The 21,931-nt window shown below is 37.6% G+C and overlaps 1 protein-coding gene and 1 long non-coding RNA gene across 3 annotated transcripts in view; one reads left to right on the top strand and one right to left on the bottom strand.

The window, feature by feature from the left end:
* Positions 1 to 2,390: 2,390 nt before the first annotated feature.
* On the bottom strand, positions 2,391 to 11,291 carry LOC124107152 (uncharacterized). Of its 2 annotated transcripts, none has more exons than XR_006856305.2 (3): positions 11,182 to 11,291; positions 10,599 to 10,634; positions 2,391 to 2,612 (listed from the first exon to the last, which is right to left on the bottom strand). It is a non-coding gene; the product is annotated as an uncharacterized LOC124107152 (long non-coding RNA). The 2 variants fall into 2 exon arrangements; XR_006856306.2 differs by having other exon boundaries at positions 11,116 to 11,284.
* A 921-nt stretch (positions 11,292 to 12,212) lies between these two features.
* Rpgr (retinitis pigmentosa GTPase regulator) overlaps positions 12,213 to 21,931 on the top strand; it is a 66,566-nt gene continuing 56,847 nt past the window's right edge. The window contains exons 1-6 of the mRNA XM_046465045.2: positions 12,213 to 12,424; positions 15,522 to 15,647; positions 16,078 to 16,170; positions 17,572 to 17,634; positions 18,730 to 18,888; positions 20,303 to 20,452. Coding sequence (XP_046321001.1) covers positions 12,397 to 12,424; positions 15,522 to 15,647; positions 16,078 to 16,170; positions 17,572 to 17,634; positions 18,730 to 18,888; positions 20,303 to 20,452 — 619 coding nt within the window. The 5' untranslated portion in view covers positions 12,213 to 12,396. The remainder of the gene's footprint in view (positions 12,425 to 15,521; positions 15,648 to 16,077; positions 16,171 to 17,571; positions 17,635 to 18,729; positions 18,889 to 20,302; positions 20,453 to 21,931) is intronic.

The following is a 21,931-nucleotide window of genomic DNA, read 5'->3' as shown; positions in this document are numbered from 1 at the left end:
AGACATGAGGAGGGATGTAAACAATTGAGTTTTCATTGGAGGGCATGAACATATTCTTGGTCCAGGATTTAAGGTTGTTTTGGAGCCACATTATTATAGAAGTGTTTTATACTTTTGAAATGGACCACAATTTTCAAAACATTCTGAGCTATTTTCTTCTTTTTCATCCTGACTCTGCCCTTTGATTTGACAAAGTGATGTTGGCACCTGACACCATTCCTTAACTTTATTAAGAGAGTATAATTAAAAGTTATTTGTGTTCAATTATTTGCTTATCTGCTTCTTTGATTGTGCTTTCTCTTTTCATCAATACCAATTTTAGCTTCATTTAATCAAAGTGGTGAAATAATTAGATAGATAAGAGATTTAAAGTAAAAGTGATGCATCAACCTTGATAAGACCCTAAGGCCTCCTGGAATATCAACTTCCTTTATCACTATTCTCCCTAAGATTCACCTTGATTTTTATATGCATTTTAAATTGGCAGGGGAGGAGGTTACCAAGGGAATTATTAAAATCAACAAGAAATTTCATAAGGCAAGTAAGGTAAAAAATGCTTCAGTATTTAATATTATAGGGAAATTCAATAAATATGTAGAATGTGACATATGTAGAAATATTATATTTAATAAACAACTGGGTCAAAACAATCACTTGAAACAACTCATTAGATAAAAGGTAAGATCTTAAATTATGCATGCATTAAACTCCTAATGTTAGCCTTGTACAGGGATAAGGCGTGTGCCACTATGCCTCACCTCTTTTTACTCTTGATTGAGGGAAAAGAGGGTTTTTCACTGCCCAGCATCTAAACCCCCACTTCAGTTAGTATAAAGTTTTACTCTCTCTCTACCCTTCACAAATATAACTTATTGGCACACAGTCCAGTAGATGCTCCTACCTTGGGCTTTGAATCTTGAATGACTAAAGAAAAAGATCCAGTGAAATGAAATTTACCATGTATGGGGTTGGGGAGAGCACCATCGGCTCATTAAGGGGTTACTCTTCCTGCTCAGGATAATCTACCCTAAAACAATCTCAAATAATTAGTAAATAACAAAGCACAAATACTCAGAAATATATTTACAGAAAGCAAAGCCCCTGATAGATCTAGTCCACATGGATTTTGAAACTAGACAAAGACAAAATGACATCTAGTGGTTTATTTAAGGGGGCACATCAGAGGCAGGGATAAGGTTTCAAAGGCAGAGTTTTGCTTTGTGATGTCTTGTAGTCAGCAGGTTGATTGACATCTTGGCAGGTCACACCCATCTCAGGTGCTGTGTGGGCCACAGCAGAGTGGGATAGAGGTTCACATTGTCCCTGGACAATTGACCAGAGGAAATGTTCACTGGCCATTCCCAGACACCACATGTCTCTATCCACGAGGCTTCCATGCACAGTCACCCACATGCAACCCATGGACAGATCCTGACAACCATGCTTGTATCCACCAGTATTTCTGGCCAAACCCAGTGGCTAGCAAGGTCTTGCCTTAGTGACTAGGTCCAGTAGTAGCTGTGGAATACAGCAAAGATACTGGCTACACCCCAACCTAATCTCCTATTGCCTCCCCTCCCTAGTTTCCCACCTTTACCCAAGCATTCCTCTCCAGCCTTCCTGTTAATTCTATGAGTTCCCTGATGGTTTCCCACTAAATCTTTTTTACCTCCAAGAACCCTGATTCAGAAATTGGTATCATAAAATAAGCTGGAGGCAACTGACCTTCAGAGAAAATTGATAAAACTGGAATTGGTTGACTGACAGTAAAACTCCCCCTTAGAAACACAGCAGCAAACCAGTTTATTAAACAATTGCCTATGGTTGCCTGGAATGTCCAATGAACATCCAATTCAAAGGAGAATAGTATGAAGGGCACAAGGAGTTCAATGGCAGCTGATGAGGTGACTGCTTCTTATAATAAATAGCTTAATGGTGTAAAAAAAAGTCATTTGCCTCAGCAGATCTGAAATGGTTGAAGATAAATTCAGACTTTGACTTGATCCAGTGTGTTGATGAATTACAATATCAGTAGTATTCACAGCCCTGACAGGTTTCTGAGTTGCATATTGTAGTATTATCTGGGTTAGATTGAAAGCTGGAAAATTGACATGGAAATATATGAGAGGATTTAGAGGACCCTACGAATGTTGAACCCTTAATTCTCATTGAATTTTCCTTGCCAGCTTAAGAAACCTTTCCTACCTTGCCTGATGAGACTGTTCTTCCCTTGATTGAAGATGCTCTTTCACCTGAGGGAGTTACCTTTCAAGATGAAGCCAGTTCACTTCATTCTCCTCCCTCCCCCATCAATTCCCAAGATTGTCGGATGTCAGCATGACCCTGAGAAGGAGGTGGCACTAACAAAGTCAAAAGCCAAAGAAAGTCAATGAACTTCCGAATTTCTAGTTTTTATTGGTAAAACTCTGAGAAGTGTATATGGGAATAGAGTATAACAATGTTTGATCAAAGATGAGAAATGTAATTTTATATTGGTCCAATAATTCATGAATCATTGTAGATTGAGGAGCAGCCATCTTGAATCCAAGGAGTGAATAAGGTAATGTTCCCAGTGAGCACAAGTCCAAGCAGTGTGCCTCACTGCATTTTACCTGAAAGGAGAGATGATACGAGGCATGGATCATACCACTTCATAAGCAGTGGTTCATGATTTGGCCAGATAATTAGGCATATGGGAAGAACAAGATTAAAGACTGGAGACAAGAAGGTTTTTGCGGAAAATGTGGACAGACTTCTCAGTGGGTAGGAATGTTGATGTCCCTATGAAGACACACCAGAAGCCATATAGGGTGGCAGCCTCTTATGTCTGTCATGTTTATTACTCAGTTAATAAATGTTGCATTTCATTTTAAGGACATAACTATCATATAAATGTTTCCTATAAAGATAGCAGCTGAAAAACTCCAATACTGTATTAGCAGAAATGCATGTTCAGTGACTTTTACACATCCATAGCCCAAAAGGTTTTAAGCATTCTACCAAGAAAATATTGACTAGAGAATTCTACTAGATGGACCTGTATATATTTTTGACTGCCCAGCATTTGAACTCCTAACTAAATTTGGGTATCATGATCTTGCTCTCTTGCATAAAGATCTAGAGAGATAAAGAGGCCTTCCTGAGATCAGGAAATGGAGGAGGGAAAGGAATGAGAGAGAGAGAGAGAGGACAGGGAGGGAACTAGAAATTTTTAAAAAGTCAGTACTCTTGTTTGATAGTCTTACTGTTGCAGATTAATAAAAACAAAGACTAAGGAGGTCATTTGTTAGTAGAGACTTGTCTGTTTTTAGAAAGGACACAGCCTTGTTTCTGAACTTTTTTTTAATACCTAGAAATCTCTAATTGTGTGAGTTTCAAAAGGCAGTTTCCCAGTTCCCACCAGGAAAGCCAAAGACAGGCAATATTGCCTCTACCAGGCACTTGAATGTTCCCACTCAGGACTTTGTTCTTGAGAATGTGACCAAATGGTGAAGGGACAATCAATGAAATTAGAAATATGGTGAAAGCAGCAGCTACATCCAGAAGTGATGTCTGAGCTAGATTACTCCTGCTGAGTGGCCTTTCTTGATCTCTGTCTTTGCTATTACTGAGCCTCCTTCCCCTATCATCCCCAGCCTTTGCACTGGTTCTGCCACAGTTGATTGCCCCACATATTAGATATCTACCTCTGAAAGTTAATTTGTGTGGGCTACATCAATGAGCTCTCTTATTCTTCCAGCTTTTGGTTGGATTTGACTATTGGAATCCCAGCAGGAAAATGGGGAAAGGTCAAGTGAAGATTGTTTATTCTCATTGTTCTCTCCTTATCTGGATATCATGGGTTGGCTTGCTCTTCAATAGAAATTTACTTTTCCTTTCAAGGTGACCTGTTCTACACAACTCCTTCTCTTTCCAAGTTCTAATAAACTCTCTATCCCTTTATGTCTTTGGGCCAAAGGATAGTAACACCTTCACTGCTGTTAGCCTTGGGTGTGTCCAACATTGATATTAGCACTATGTCTTGGGTTTGTGCCAACACCTTTAAAATTGGTTCCTTTTTAAAATTTTTTTAATTTGTTCTTTTTAGCTACACATGACAGTAGAGTGTATTTTGACATATCACACATACATGGAATATAACTTCCCATTCTTATGGTTGTATATGATGGGGAGTTACACTGGTTGTGCATTTATATGTGAACATAGGAAAGTTATGTCCGATTCATTCCACTGTCTTTCCTATTTCTATCCCCGTTCCCTTCCCTTCATCCCCCTTTGTCTAATCCAATAAACTCCTATAAACTGGTTCCTTTTAAATTCTAAAATTATCCTAACAAGAGGGTGTCATCTGTTAGTTGGAAACCTAGTTGTTGATGGTCCTTCAAGTACATTCCTTTTCTAGTTAACTTTATGCCATGGAAACCCAACAGACTTAGCATTTTAAGAGGAGGATAAGGAGGGAACAAAAGTTCAGAGTTGGGATCAAAGGTGAAATTTTCAGTGAATGGTAATGGTAAATGGGCTGAATGTATCCAAGCGACCCTGTTAGGAAAAAGTGACCCATAGAACGGCTGAGATAAAAATGGCTCAGAATACACTGAGAGAGTTTTCAAGCCTGATTCCCAGTCACAAAGGGCAATGACAAACAGCTGATGTAAAAGGGAACCTCTGTTCACAGACACAATTGCTGAACAGTTGGGCCATTCATTTTTAAGTGTCTGATAGTCATTAAGTCCTCCCTCTCTCCCTCCCAATTCCTATAGTGCTTTACACAAAGTAAAATGCACACAGGTTCTTCCAGATGTCTCCTGCCCAGTTTTCTTTGCTGTGAAAGAGAAACAGCTGCGCCATGTTTAGAATGATGCAGCATGAAAAAGCTATTAATCTGGCTCCATCTAGATGCACCAAGCCTAACTGCAAGGCTGCTTCCAACTTAATTACAGGAGTGTGTACAAAGTAAAGAAACTTTAAAAACACAGACCATGAAACACAAATAAGGGGAATCAAAACTATGAGGCAAAGTAATATGTAAAGAGCTTGCCAAAAGACAGGAACTATAGTTTTGTTCACAGCATCTCATTTAAACTATATAATTCAGCAAATTAGAAGTTAGTATCCTGATTCAACAGATGAAGAGTCAGAAGCAGAGAGCAAGAAACTGCCCAGAGTACCAGGGTAATGCCTGGATTCAAAGCCTTGCTATCCCAAGCCTAGTCTGGGATGTGTGTCCCTCATGGGATGTTAAAGACAATCCATCTCAGTGAAGGAAAACAAATAATGGAACTTTTAGTTATTTTTTTAATCTTACCATTTTAAATCTTCTATTGTTTTATGAATGTTTTACAATGCATACAACATATTAACAGTAGTATATATATATATATATATATATATATATATATAAATATGTAAATACACATTACTGCTTTGGCTGGGTAGTATCTTTTGATCTCTGCCCTCTCATCTGAGCCTCATTCCTCAGTCTCCCCCCACACTGAGTCTGTGCACCAGCTGATACTCTTAAGTGCCAAATATCAACCCAGGAAAGCTGATTTGCATGGCTACATAATGGGCTCTTATGTCTTCTGACTTTGGGTTTATGAGAAATGAAGATATATAATCTAAAAAATTTGAAGGGTACTGCTCAGTGCTGTTTCAAGAGACAGTAGTGTAGTTTTTAAAAGCATAGATTCTAGAACCAGTTTGCCTGTGTTCAAACCTCAGCCCTACTGTATTTTAGCTGAGAGACCATGGGTAACATAATCTCTGTATACCTTGGTTTTCTCTCCTGTAATATATAAACAGTTAATACATAGAACGCTTAGGAAATAGCTAGCGCATAATAAGAGAGATTAATCTAAGCTATAATCACCACACTACACGGCCCTTCAAAGTAGCTATCCAGGACATTGTCTCATCATACAACTATGGTCACAGTTACTGGAAAATTCTTCTTTTGGAACTGCATCCTGATTTAATTTATGAGCCATCCAAGATCATCAGATCTACTTCTTGGTAGTCATCCTGTATTTGCAACTTATTTTTGTTCTTGACAATATTTTAAATTTTCATCAATTTATGCTTCAAATTTTCTTCAAAATAACTTGGCTTCCTAAAATCTAATCAAAAGAAAATTGTTTTCTAAAAATCTTTCTTATATGCGAAGATTAAGGATTTTCCATTTCCATAGCTTTTTAACCAAAACATATCCCATGCTTTGGTGTCTCTTCCAAAAAAAGAGTCCAAGAATTTTCTCAGCAATTGCAGCAATGCTAGGCTAGGTGACCTCCCAAAGAAAGGGACTCGTCCCATTTGGATATATGAGTTATGTCTAGCAAAAAGTAATGCTCATATTAGAGCAAAAAATCACCATCTTATTAGAGCATGGTGTAACGGAGGGAGTCCAGTGTGGAATAAAACTAGGTTTAAATCCTGGTTCAATATTCACTAACAGAATCACTTACAAATCACTAACGTTTGTAAAGTAATTTAATTATTCCTTGCTGTTCAGATTTGGAGTGGGAGATAAGCTCAGTGAGGTAGAGAGCCATATAAGGCAGTCATGTGGCTATGGTTGGGACTTTGGCTTTCAGACTTTGGTTTTCATTTTGAATGAACACAGTAGCTACTGGAAGGTATTTCTGAGTTTAATTTTTAATAAAATAGCATAATACAATATACATCATTTTGTGATTTTATTTTTCTCTCAAAATTATGTTTTCATGAATTCTTCACTTTCATACATGTAGAACTGGTTCGTTAGTTTTAACTGCTACATAATATCCTGCTATATAAATAAACAGTGTGTCCACTCCTTTACTGATGGACATTTAGGTTAAATGTTAGTCAGCTTTCCATTACTGTGACAAAAATATCTGAAATAAGCAACTTATAGGGAGGAAAGTTTTATTTTGACTCAAAATTTCATAGATTCAGTTGGTTGGCCCCACTGCTTTTGGGCTTGAGGTAAGGCAGTACATTGTGGAAGGAGGTGTGACAGAGGAAACTTCTCACCTCATGGCAGACAGGAAGCAAAGGAAATGAGAAGAGACCATGGTCTCAATATCTACTACAAGAACATGCCCCCAATGACCTAACTTCCTTCAGTAGGCCCTACCTACTAAAGATTCCACCATCTCCCATTATTGTGGTAGATTAGCAAACAAACCTTTAACACATTTCCCTCTTTTGGAGGAAACTGATGCAAATCATACCCATTTTTTTCCTAGGTTACTGCTATAATGAGAATCCTCATATATGCCTCTTTGGCACAGGTTACCTTTTCAATTTGATTAGTATTAGCAAATTAATTTCTAATGTGATTGCAGTAGTCTTCCTGTGAAAATATATCCTGCATAAACACTCAAAACTAAAGTTATTGATATTATTACATTTAATGCCAATCTTACAAGTATAACATGTTATCTAATTATTACTTATTTTACATTTCGCTTATATCCAGTAGGGTTGAATAGCTTTTGGTAAATATATTGGCCATTTGGATTTTTACCTCTATTAATGCAATATCTTTTGCCCATTTTTTAATCTTTATTTTTGTTAATTTTTATTTATTTTTATGTGGTGCTGAGGATTGAACCCAGTGCCTCACATGTGCAAGGCAAGCACTCTGCCACTGAGCCACAACCCCAGCCCCTCCTTTGCCCTTTTTTTTCTCATCTTTTGCCTTTTCCTTATTGATTTATTGGTGTCCTATACATATTCTTAATACTAGCCTCTTTGTCCATTAAAAAGGAAACTGACCATAAAGGGAGAACCTACAATCACATATATCAGTCTTTTCCTTTCTGGCTTCTATAGACTAGTTTTGATACCTTTCCATAGTTTAAGTTCTTGTTACCTACTATCGTTTGGATATGAGGTATCTACCAGAAGCTCCCGTGTTAATGCAGAAATGTTTGGGGTGAAATGATTAGATTAGGAGAGCTATAACCGAGACAGTAGATAAATCAGATTTTATGGATTAATAATTTGAATGAACTAACTGGGTGGTAACTGTAGACAGGTAGGTGTAGCTGGAGAAAGTGGGTCGTTCCTGGCTCCTTGTGCTCCCTATTCTGTCTGAGTTGAACCACTTTCCTCTGCCATGCTCTTCTAGAAAGATCTTATGCTTCATCTCGGGCTCAGGGCAATGGAGTTGGCAGACTATAAACTGAACCTCTGAAACCATGAGCCCAGAATAAACCTTTTCTCCTCTAAGTAGTTATTGTCAGATATGTTGATCCCAGTGATAAAATGCTGATTAACACACTACCCAAAGTGTGATCTATAATCAGCAGCAACAGCAGCAGCTGGGAATTTTTTTAAAATTCAGATTACTCTAGATCTGTAGAATCAAAATCTTAACAAGATCTCTAGATGATCAGTGTACAAATTAAGGATTTTTAAATACCAACTAATTATGAAAGAAACAAAAATGCAAATTTTTTTCGGTGGGGTAGTAGCATAGTACACCCTACCTACCTTTGTGTTTTTCATAAATAAACTTTGGCCAAGATTTGGACTCGTGAGTCCTCAGTGCTGCATGAAAAAATTCAGAAATCAAAAAACCGATTAGAATATGTTTTGAAATTTTGGATGCTTGTGGAAATTTCATAACGGAGGTTGCAAAGTGGAGACACATCGGTTTATCTGGTTCCAAAGAGAGAAATAAACTGTGATGGCAGCTGCACTGTAATGCAGCTCAGAACGCAGACCTTGGAAGTTTTGATGAATGCTGTCAAAAAAAGAAATGAATTCAGCTAGGAAGCATAATCTATCAAATGTCTTCCTGTTCATAAATGCCTCTATTTTTAGTTGACACAAAATGCTCCAGAAATGAATAACAACTAGAATTAATAGAGGAAATTGCTAAGTCTTGTACATGTTTTCAGATGTGTGATGACTTTTGTGTATCAACACGATTTCCTAAGGAGTATCTGAGTGTTTGGCCCCGTATGCAGAGGACATCAAAAGAGCACATGACTGCTGCTGAGAGTCATAAACTGTGGAACACCCTGCCTTCTCCAACATGAGGGAGGAAACTCCATGAGCTGAAGCCATCTGACTGCAGTGATTGCAGCAGAGGTATTTACTGCTCACTAAATGTTCAAGGGCTCTCCCACATTCCTCAGCCCCCTGATAGAACATACAGGCACATAACACTGGATCTGGTCAATGGGTTATAAGAAGGAGAAACATGTCACTTCTGGCCTCAAGCATTTAATTTCCTGCTCCATCTCTCTGGCCCTGCTACAGCATCCAAAGAGATCACAAGTTGCATATGATGTAGCTACAAGGTAACTCACCCTCCATCAGTAGCCTGGGTCCCTGTGTAACCAGAAGGAGCAGATCTCCCCATTGACCCACATTGAACGTGTAGCATGTATAAGAAAGAAACTTCTTTGTTTGTGTTAGGCCACTGAGATTTGGGTGTTTGTACTGAGGCACAGCCTAAATTTTGCTGATGAGCACAGTTGGCACAGTCAACTCTGCCTCATTAATAATAGCTAACATGATTGAGTGCTATTATATTCCAGGCTCCAAGCTGTTTCACATGCATTATCTAATATCTCCCAAAAGCCTTCTGAGCTGGACAATAGTATCACCATATATTGTATCATATATGATCTAGAACTATATCATAGCTATAAGTATGATGTATATGACATAACTCTAGATCATATATATTAACAATATATAGATGTCATCTATCTACATATATAAATGTATCATATACATCAAAATTATATTGTGAAATGGGGTCTTTCTCCCTCACTTCCTGTATGCTAGAAATGTTGTCTCCTAACTAAGGCAGCTCCTCCACATGGGGTCTGGATGTTATCTCCTCCTGCTTTATGTTATTGATCATTCTCACACTCTCCTGACTCTGCACACTCTCTCCATCTATTCCATTTGAGTCCTAAGTATTCTCAAGTTTCTCCAAGTTTCACAAAAGCCCTCCATCCACCTAACTTCCCTGACTACTATCTCCTCTTCCCACTGAATCCATCTCTATATCCTATCCAAAGCTATCACCCTGATGTCTCCCTCAGTTTCTCCCATTCTGCAACTATTCACATCATCCTACCAAACAGCTCTTTTCAACAACACTAATGATCACCACATTGCTCAATTAAGTAGCCATTTGGCTTTTACCCTATTTGTCCATATTATGTAACCCAATTGGCCATGCCCTTCTTGTTGATACACTTTTCTATAGGTTCTTCCTTTATGGTCAGTTTAATCTCCTTTTCAGTTTAACCATCTTTTGCTGAGCCATTAAATTTTAAATTCTATGCTACTTATAATAGCCTCTTTTTCCTTCCCATTCTAGTTTACCTGTCCCCAAGGTTGTTATCACCACATAAACCCAGGAATTCACCAAATATGTGCCTCCATATGGGGCTTCTGCCTACCAATTGCCTGCTCAGCTCAACACCTCCACTTGGATATCTTAGTGTGCTCAAAGCTGAACTCACTGTACCCCATCTATCTAACCCAAGCCTCCTTCCTCAGAGTTCCCCATATCCATAAATTGTGCCACCCCACTCCAATTTGCTTATGTTGGGAACCTGAGTGTTGGGTACATCAATACTTACAGAAGTGCTCAGCATCGAAATGTGCTTTACTGCATTCTGAAAATTTTAAAAAAGCAAATGAAAGCATATCATAACTAATGTAAGTCTTTTTTTTTTTTTAATTCTGATTTTCCCACAGTAACTATTATGATCCTTTAAAAGTGAACAACAAATCCTTTGGGCCCTTTTTTTGCTGTTGATCTGTTATTTGGTAATCCAGCACTTTTTAAGAGTTGATACACAGACACCATTTCCTATAGATTTTGCCACCTAAAATATTTTTAAATCTGCCTGTTCCTTTCCAGTGCCAATGCACTGAAATCCAAGTCAGCCTGACCATTTATCAGCACCTGCGATAGTCTTTGAACTGTTCTCGCTGCTCTAATTTACTCCCCACGGAGTAGCCAAGCCAGGCAGAATGATTTCAGGAACACGTGTAATTGATCCTGTCCTGTCCCTCCATTGCTTAAAACCCCTCAGTGGTTTCCTGAGGATAAAATCTCAGATTCTTTAACAGGCCCCAAACCCTGCCCCTCACCTGGAGCCAGCCTCTTTGAGTTCCTGGAAAGAACCAACAGCCTTATGAGCCACACAGCCAACTTACTCTGCCCAGAGGTCTCATTTCCCTTTCAGCTTCCCCTTCTTCAGTTTTTAGACTTAAAGTCCTTTCTGTAGATAAGTCTTTTTTAACATCCCACACCAATCAGTGTTTCTTGTTAAACAGTTTCTTAGTACACCTCAGTGTGCTTTGTAAGTAAATGATTAATGAATGATTAATGGATAATTTAAACTGCCATTTTAATGTGAATTCCCTGAGAAAGAGTTGGGAACATGCTCTAGTTCACACAAATAATTCAAGGATCCTTGGGTCTGATTCTAGAGCCCTTGCTTACAACTACCACAGATATATAAATGTACTCATTCTGGAAGATGACTTTTTGCCTCTTTATTTTATGATGGTTACATATTAATGCATAGGAAAACAAGATGTGTCCTACAAAAATACAATATTACTGAGTGAATTCTATACACCTCAGTTTTCCCCTCCTTTGGGAAGCAAGGTTGTTCAGACTACAAACTGGACAAGCTAAGTGGGACTCCTACTCTCTCCATATATAATCTGCCACATTTGTAAATAGGGTGACATTAACTGCCTTACAGGTCTGTAATAGCCCTCATTTGTTTAATAAATATTTAATGAACATCTAGTGTATGCTATGCCTTGGTTGACATACTGGGGGTACAAATGTAATTTAGGATATAAAACGTTTAGCAGAAAGCCTAGCTCATTTAATGCTATATATGGTTACTATTAGTAGGTTGTCATAGCTGCGCATCGACATTCGCATGTGTCACAAAGCCCCAGTGATCAAATATGTGAGATTTGTGACGTTTGCCACTAATCCAGGCAGGGTCCCTGTGGAGCCGGTATTCCTCCCAGCAGAAACGCTCACTGCAGGAATCGCAGCTCGGTGGGGCCGCTCCTCCCCTTTGAGCCGCCAGAGGGCGCGCGGTCTCTACCGCCCCGCCCGCTGCCATCTGCGCTTGCGCCGCACTGGCCGCCCTGCCTCCGTTCCCCTCCCCCGTCCCACACTGGGCGCCCGTCCCGCCTCCTGCCTTAACGCTCCGCCTCCGTTGCCCATAGCGGCTATTTGTTGACTTCCGGGAGCGCGGCAGCGGCCAATGCCAAGAGGGTCGCTATGGGGGGCCCCCGGGGGTACAGAAGCCCGCACTGTGGCTGAGGCACTGCCTTAAGCTCCCCCGAGCTGCCCCCGCACTCTTCCCAGAACTGACGGAGACTTCCCTTACGGTCCTCGGCATGGGGGAGCCCGAGATTCTGGTGCCCGGTGAGTCGCGCCCTCGACGGTGGCGGCGGGCCGGGAGGGAGGGTCCGCGGGCGGGCGAGCGGCCAGGCTCCGCCTCCGGGCGGGCCCGGTCGGGGTACAGGCCTGAGGCTTAGCGACCAGACTGAGACCAGATCTCTTGCCCGGCCTCCGCGAGTAACTGAGGGGACAAGATCAGACGGGACGGACGGGACAGGGGACAGTGGGGAAAAGGGTTCCTGTCTGTCTGAGTTTTAAATAAACTTTTGATGAGTTTCTCCAAGGCAGGCACACCTTTTTCTTCACTACAAACTTGCCGAAGTACGACGGGCTTCAGACTTGGGCGCCTTGGAGATCGGCAGGACCCGGTTACATATTCAGCTCAGTAAAAAGGGGCTGATGAGGGGGTTCGGATTAAAGGGAGTGGAAAAAACGAATTGGAGAAGAGGAAAGCTTGAGATAGTGATTTGGGGTTTATTTGTTTTTTAAGACCCCCACCATCAGCTCTACGATTTGAAATACATTTGACATTGTGACCTGTACCTTCTACGACATAATAGACGTTTCACGAAGCACTGCTTGTTATAACCATTTGAGATGCTCTCGGAGTTTTCTATAATACATTTGTTAAAAATGCTGGTCGTAGTCTACTAAATTGATTTTCCTGACCCACTAGTGGATCACGACCAATAGTTTGAATTTAAAAAAAGCACTGACTAGAACAGAATTATAGTCATTGAAATATGTGTTGCGTTTTGTGCCATGCTCCAGGCTCAAACATTCTTAGATTCCTGGCCTCCTGGAGTTGTGAAAGTTGACAAGAAATTAAAAAAAAAAAAAAAAAGTAACAGTGCAGTTTGACAATAGATTCCAGGGGACCAGAACAGAGCCACTAAACCCTAGCCTGGGGTGGGGTGGCAGAGGGAGGCTTCCTGGAGAATCAGGACAAAACAGTTCAGTGATTCATTCTGGGGAAACTGTTCTTGATCCTGGCTTCCCAACTCTCAATTATTAATTTGAAATGTGATGCTTCACAAGGATTCTCAAAAGATTTTCCATAGTGGCTAGTCTCATGAGCATTGATATTTATTATTAATACTTACATTTGCTACATTTTCCTTTCTGGTACCAATTAGTTTATGTGATAATCCTCCTTGAGATTTCCTTAGAAGCTGGATCTGGCCTATTTAGTACAGGCATGTGTTTGTATTTAAATGGTTATTGGGAACTTACAGGGGTTTTCAGTCTCTCTTCAAAATGGTACTGGGCCAAAACAATTTGTGAATACTACTCAAATCAAGTAATGACTTAATTTAAGAATATTAAATTTCTACATTGCTGCCCCCAATCTCCTAGAATCATGGCATTTTGTTATAGTGTTTGAAGGAACAAAATAAACCATTCTTTCCCTTACAGAGCTTATGGTAAAAGAAAGAAAAAAAAAACATCTCTATAACTAATGAGAAGCTTCCTGAGTAGTTCTGTTGAGAGAATCTTTTCATTATATACATGATCCTTAAACTGAATCCTCAATTCTCAATAAAATCAGCAGGAAACGGAAACATTTCTCTGTTAAATACTTAGATAATCTTATCTTTAACATTAAGAGTGTTGAAAGTTATGTTTGACTACCTGCTCACCATTAAGATGACCTGAAAACAGTTATGAATGTATGTGTGTAAGAAGGTAACAGACTTAAAAATAATTGAAGTTTATTAAAGGACCACTTTGTGTAAGGAAGTATGGGTACTGAGGACAATCTACACTCTCTGAAACTTTAGAATATAAGTGAGAAAACAAAATATTGAGCAACAAAAGATGTGTGTAACGATTTGATTGGAGAGGTTGCTTAATAGTGCATAGTTAATTGCCATATAAATTCTGTACATCTCATAATTCAGAGAAACCAATGATCACTTCCAGCTCTTAGAATAAAGGAAGTGTTTATGAAGGTGGCTGTGAGCTAACATATTGGCCATTCTAGGCAACATACTAGATTCTTTACATATACTATCTCATTTAACCCTCAAAACAACCCTATGAAATTGGTGTAGCCCTGTATTTACACTATTATAAATGCATTTTACATTCATTCACTAACCTGCTTATACCTGTGTGAGATTCAGGGTAAATAAGATGGAATATTGGTGCTTAGACACTATCAAATAAAGACTAATAATCAAAGAGAAATCAAAGTCTTGGTAAAGTAATCTGTTCAGGATCACATAACTAATTATTCAGAGTAAGAATCTGAATACCTAATTACACTTAAAGCCTTTTTGTTTAGCTGCCTTCCCATAGTACAAATGAAAGAGGTATTGTGTAAATAGTTTGTTTCTGTCTTGACCCTGGTTTTATGGGTAGTCATGATGATTACCAATAGACACATAAAGAGTTGACCATTTGTGATTACATTCCTTTCCCTTAGCATGAGAACACTGGAGGTTTTTTGTAAAAACTGGACCAAAAAAAATTCAAACTGACTTATATAGATCCTCCCCTAGAATGTCCTGGTGAGCCTAATGAAGAAACTCAATACTGCCCTATTTCTGAATGTAGAAAAGAGCTCTTGGTCCAGGGACCAGACTTTGAAGTGTTAACCAGAGTGAATAGGGCACACATTGTACCAGCTCATTCCCAGGATCAGATGTCTACCTGATGACAGCAGAACTATTAGAAATAGATGACTGACTTCTTTGTCATAATATATTTCTCACTAATAGATTTTGTAGGTCAAACTAGAATGACGTTTAAGGAGTAAGACTGAATTAAGGGGGAAGAAGGGAAACTCGAAGTGCTTGAAGCTGGGTATGATGGTGCATGGCTGTAATCCCATCTACTCTAGATGCTCAGGCAAGAGGATTGCAAGTTTGTAGGCAGCCTCACCAATTTAGTGCAACCCTGTGTCAAGATTCAAATTAAAAAGGGCCTGGGATATGGCTCAGTGGTAGAGCATCCCTGTGTTCAATCCATAGTAACCTCACCATCCCCCCAAACAGTGCTCCAGTAAAGGCAGAACTGTCATGAGACAGGGATTTATGTAGATATATTACTGAAAGTGTATTTTCATAACTGGCAGCATATTAAAAGTTGTTAAATAGAAATTGTCTTATATTTGCAGATTCGGGTGCTGTGTTTACATTTGGAAAAACTAAATTTGCTGAAAACATGCCCAGTAAATTCTGGTTTAAACATGACATACCTACATATCTCTCATGTGGAGATGAACATACTGCTATTGTTACAGGTTAGTATTACAATCCTTAATCAGAACAATAATACTTTGAGAATTCTAAATAGTATAGATGTGCTGTGTTTTCAACATGTTGAAGATATATAGAAGGTGTTGTTTTTTACTTTGCCAGAGAATTCTTCACAAACTGATCTCATCAAGAGTCTTTTGATTTTAAGTTACTTTAATATATTTAATTAAAATATGATTTCCTATACACACAACTTTCTTCGAATAAGTCTATTTCAATATAATAAAAATTGTTGCTGTATAATCTTAGAAGCTACTAATAAAATCTGGTTATACATTGAAGGTAATATGTTTTAACATAGAAAATCAGTGACTTTTTTTAGGTGTAACTTTTTTATTGTCATGTGATAATGTTATCTCACATTATTTATTTGAAGAGTGCTTTAATTTGTTATTTCTCTTTTCTTCCCACTAGGAAATAATAAATTGTACATGTTTGGCAGTAACAACTGGGGTCAGTTAGGATTAGGATCAAAGTCAACCATCAGCAAGCCAACGTGTGTCAAAGGTTTGGGGTCTTGTCTTCTTTATCACTTTAAATACTTAACAAACTACATAAAGTACTTCCATACTGATTGTGTAGTTCTTTAATGTCATAAATGATAAAGCCTTTAGCTCTTCATTTTGTAACATTCACTTGAATATTATCAGAACTTTATATGAAATTCAAACCTACTTTTATGTGGTAAAGTCTAAAAATCACACTGATTTTTAAACCCAGAGATCACAAAGGAAGTCATGATTTTACAGTATTACATTTGGACATCCTCTTTTTGCTTCTTTGTAAAACTACTTAAATATTTCTGCTATTGCATATATAGATAACAGACATTAGAATGTGCTAGAGTTTTGAGCTGTCATATATCATGGTCATATGTAGTTGTTAGTTTTGTAAAACATACTTTATGCTGTAGTACATAATGAGTAGATGAACTGAACAAAACATTAAGACTGGGATTGATTAGTACTAGTGTGCAAGAATTTCAGGACTAAACATCTGAAATCATGACTGTCCCAGAAAACCTTTCTCACTGTTACAAGCAAAGCCTCTGGGTATAACCATGAACATCAACTAAATTTGAAGGGTGATAGACATTCCTTAGGATATGACAAGAACAGTATTCTTTATCTTTCTACCTAAAATTTAAATTGCAGCTCAGAATCTCAGGTGCGAGCTTATCTTATCCATGCTCTTTATAGGTATTGTTGTGGGACTTTTGAAATATTCCACATGGTCAAACTGCTAAATGCTTGTGGGTATTCACAGTGCCCATAGTGCTTACTCTTTAATATCTTATCTAATAGTCTAAAAGGAGATCTTTGAGACCAGGGGCTTTTAATCATCTGTGTAGATGCTATGCCCAGCACTTAGAAGATATTCTAGAAATGTTTTTTTTAATATGTAGATAAATTAATGAACAACTTTAACATAGGTGTATGCCTATGAATATTGGACTTATGGTTTTCCATTGGATATGGTAAAAGTGAGCTTGATAATGGTGATGGCAGGTTAGGTAATGGATCAGGTTGGTGAGGAGGCAGCACAACAGAATCCAGTGGATTGCGGCATCTTTTAATTACCTGTGGGATTTTAAAAATATACCAATACTTAAGCCCTACCTCAGACCCACTGACTCACTATTTTCAGTGACTCACTGTGTTATATTACAAAACTAGTTAAGAACATCAACTTTGGAATCAGGTAAACCTGCTTTTCATCTCAGTTCTGGGGCTGGGGATATAGCTCAGTGGTAGTGCACATGCTTAGCATGCACAAAGCCCTGGGTTTGATCCCCACCACCAAAATAAATAAACAATTTCTTTTACCATTTAGTTACCATTTGACCTGGACTATTTATTATTTTCATAACCATAAAATATTTTAATTGTCATATTCATATATTTTTAGCTCTTAAACCTGAAAAAGTAAAACTTGCTGCCTGTGGAAGGAACCACACCCTAGTTTCAACAGGTATAGTATTTAACTGGTATGACTTCTTGCCCGGCTTTGAGAACTGAGATCTCACTCTGGTAATGTTTTGGGGTTTATGAAATTAATAGAAAATGGTACCTTGGCAATAGATAGATTAGGGCTTTTAAAAATGTGTTTAGTACATGTTTGCCTTTGTAAATATGCAGATAAATGTTAAATGACTAAAGAAAAAGCCTTTGTTAAATTATATCAAGGGACAGCATCTCCTTACCTATAGGCACACCTCAAGATCTAGTTGCTTCTGTTCTTGTTCTTACCTCTTCCTTACTGAGGGTAAGTGGAAGCCAACCAAAGTCAGCATGGTTCTGATCAAAATCTAAACAGGCTGTGTGTGTGGGGGGGGGTAGAAATTGACAAAGTGATTCTAAAATATATGTGGAAAATCAAAGGACATAAAACAGCCAAAACAATTTTGAGAAAGACCAAATTGTAGGACTGATACTACCTGATTTCAAGACCTATAAAGCTACAATATTCAAGACATCATGGCATTAGCAAAAAGATAGAGAAAGATTAATGACATAGAATAGAATACAGAAATAGATTCTCACATATATGCCCCACTGATTTTTGACAAAGGTGCTACGACAATCAGTGGAGAGTATTTTCTTTTTCTTGGGTGTGTGTGGGGGGACCAGGGATTGAACTCAAGGGCACTCAACCACTGAGCCACATTCCCAGCCCTATTTTGTATTTTATTTAGAGACAGGGTCTCACTGAGTTGCTTAGTGCCTCGCCCTTGCTGAGGCTGGCTTTGAACTCATGATCCTCCTGCCTCAGCTTCCCGAGCTTCTGGGATTACAGGCATGCACCACTGCACCCAGGGAAAGTATTTTCAACAAATTTAACAATTAGCAGTTCCTGACTACTTAACAGTTCCTCTTGTCTCCTTCCTTTCCTCCATCCCTAAGCTGCTTCTATCTTTAGGCTGTTCTCTCTGCCTCAGCTCCTCCTCACCAGTCTGCCTTTGTTTATACTTTTCTTCACTGTTAATAGAGGGAATATCTGGTATACACTAACCTGTCTTGTAAGCAAGATGACTATAGTATTACAATGTTTCATTTCCGTGTACAGAAGGAGGCAGTGTATATGCAGCTGGAGGAAATAATGAAGGGCAATTAGGACTTGGTGACACTGAAGAGAGAAACACCTTTCATCGAATTAGCTTTTTTACATCCCAGCATAATATTAAACAGCTTTCTGCTGGATCTAACACGTCAGCTGCCCTAACTGGTAAGATGTATTTTAATTTCAATCTGGGACACATACTTTCGTTTAGACCAAGATATACCAAGTTGGTAAACTCAAGACAGCATTGTCATTTAATTTTCTTGCATTGACTGTGTGCTTTCAGAAGACATTTGTTTTTGTTATAGAGGATGGAATACTTTTTAATGTAGGGTGTAAATTCTGAAGGGCACATTGGTTTTAAAAATATGAGTAATGTTGTGTGCCTCATTTTTCAATATATTTTAGTGGGATATAAATATATATTTAAAGATAATTGGTAAATAAATTTTAAGCTCTACTATCCATCTACTAATTTAGATAATCTGAAATATTATCTTAATTGTGTGCTGATATACTTCCAGTTTTAACTGAAGTTACTAATCAGAAGCAAGCTATAGAAACCTGTTGGGCATACGTTATAAAAATATTATGGTTTGTAATGTTTATTGCATATCTCAGCCTTCCCTGTCAAAAGCACATATAAGAACTTTAAAAGTTGGTGTCAAGATCACCTTGGTGTCACTGAAGCTGTTTGCTATCTGTTTTGTTCCAAATAGGAGACTATAAATGTCCAGTGTTGCTCTATTAGGAAAGTCAGAGTTGTATCTGAAGCTTTTCTCTTCAGTTTTGTCAACCAGATAGTTAGCTTTTTCATATTCTTCTTTCAGTTCTAGTTTTCAGTTATCGTTTTATTATTAAACCACTTCAAAGATTTTTAAAGTTTTTTAATAAAAAATTAATGCAAATAAGCATTAGTAATTCTTTTCTAAATTTTTTATTCTAATTTAACTTTTTCCAACTTTGAAAACCCTCATCAGAAAGGTCATAAATGAACATGTTTTTGAGATGCTAGATATGGTAATATATCTCCTCATTCTCTGAAACTAGAATTTGTATTTTCAGGTATAAAGAAAAGAGATTAGTGAAACATATTTCTTTTCTCTTCTTCTTCTTCTTCATTTAAAACATTTATATAGTGTTCTCAAGAGCAAGGTCTTCCATTCACTTTTGACCTGGAACTTGCTCTTTTGATCTGGAGATGTTTTGTGTGACTCATGCTGGCTCTTAGTTCAGTGGCAGGTAGACTGCTTGGAAGAAGGAAAATATTTCTGTTTAGAGACATTATAATGAGACAAGGTGATTATAGGAAATGACATCCTGTGTTTGCTATCAAGATAAAAGTATGAACATAATCAGAGATTTACAATCATGTCATTCTCTGTTTTTTATTGTTATTGATGTATTTCATAATAGAAATTGAACTCTTTAGTAGCCAGCTGATATAATTGTCTTGGTACTTTTCTTTTAAGACATATAATTTTTCTAAATTAAAAAAATAAATGGCCTGTTGGAATTACAATAGCTGCAGAGCCCTACTACCTTTTAAAATTTTTCTCTCCTTGTGTTTTCTTTACAGAGGATGGAATACTTTTTATGTGGGGTGACAATTCTGAAGGGCAAATTGGTTTAAAAAATATGAGTAATGTGTGTGTGCCTCATCAAGTTACTATTGGGAAACCGATCTCCTGGATCTCTTGTGGATATTACCATTCAGCTTTTGTAACAAGTAAGCAGAACATTTTGGATTCATCACATTATCTCTCATTTCTGAGATATTCAATTAATAATAAAATTATATTAACATTCTACAGTTCTATAGAAATAATGCCATGGTTATCCATGTAATGAAATGATTTCCATCTGTTTTACATCACAATATTTCTCTATTTCTATAATAATTTTTTTAATTTTAGATTCTCTCTGACATGTTGGCTTTTTAGGTGAATGTTATGTCTATTGATATAATTGAATGTTATGCCAATTGATATAATTGAAACCTTTCTAAATATTGATTCTCAAGCTTTTTAAATCCCTTTGGCATTGAAAAAAAGACCTATGAGCCACTTTCCTCTGGACCCACTTGCCTCTGTACCTTAACCTACTCTACTCTTTTGTACTGATCATTTATTTTATTATTTCAAGTAAATGAATGGGAAGTGAGGTGAAGACTAGATCAAAAAGGAAGAAAGCTCAGTATGAGATAGTTTCCTTGGGTGGGACTTTTCTCAGCATCTCCAATTTCTCTGGGCCTACTGACAATCTCTTCTGCCTTAAAATATTTGAAATGTTAGGTTCTATTATAGTCTGCATCTACACTATTAATAATAGGAAAAGTATGGTTGTGGATTTCCATCTAATTTACTAGAAAAAATAGTCTTGTGAACCCTCTTAGATACCTCTCTAAATATTTATTTAAATACTTACTCTTGGTGCTGGGGTTGTAGCTCAGTAGTAGAGTGCTTGCCTCACATGGGTGAGGCACTGGGTTCAATCCTTGGCACCACATTAAAAATAAATAAAAAATAAAGATTAAATTATTTAAAAAATAAATGTTTACTCTTTGTTCTGTATACTACAGATTGAAATTTAGAAGTGCTGACTGACCAATCCCAGTACCCCCAGAGTTACCAACAGATTGGTAGCAGTGTGATACCAAGATTGGGCAAACCTGACTGTTGGTATTGTTCATCACTGTATCTCTGGTTTATTGCACAGACTTAATAAATACTAAGGGAGGAAGCCAAGTTTATTAATAAACTCTGCTTTAGCCATTAGAGGAATACATAGAATTGTTATCTTAAGCCAGCAAGCATTATATTGAGTTATTTTGTTTTTGTTTTTATATCTTTTTTTAAAAATAGCTTTATTGAGATATAATTTAAATACTGTACTATTCACCCATTTAAAGTATACAGTTGAAGATTTTTTTTAGTATATTCACAGAAATGTATATACCATGAACTGTTATACTAAACGTTTTGCTGGAGATTCATTTATAACAACTGATATGAATTGTGAGTAATTTTCACACTAGCCATTATTTTATGACTTTAATAGTTTAAAGCAATTTTTTACACATCTTAGAAATAATCCAAGTATAAGAGATTTTACTTAATATATATTTCATGATAGATAAAAATGTTGTATAGAAAAGGACTGTAGTTATCTTTTTGTCTTGGTATGTCAAGCTGGGAGACCAAAAAGA

The sequence above is a fragment of the Marmota monax genome, unplaced genomic scaffold (assembly GCF_021218885.2).
Source record: "Marmota monax isolate L192 unplaced genomic scaffold, Marmota_monax_Labrador192_F-V1.1 WCK01_AAM20220418_F8-fsc00158, whole genome shotgun sequence".
Taxonomy (NCBI): Eukaryota; Metazoa; Chordata; class Mammalia; order Rodentia; family Sciuridae; genus Marmota; species Marmota monax.
This window is presented reverse-complemented; position numbering and strand designations above follow the sequence as displayed.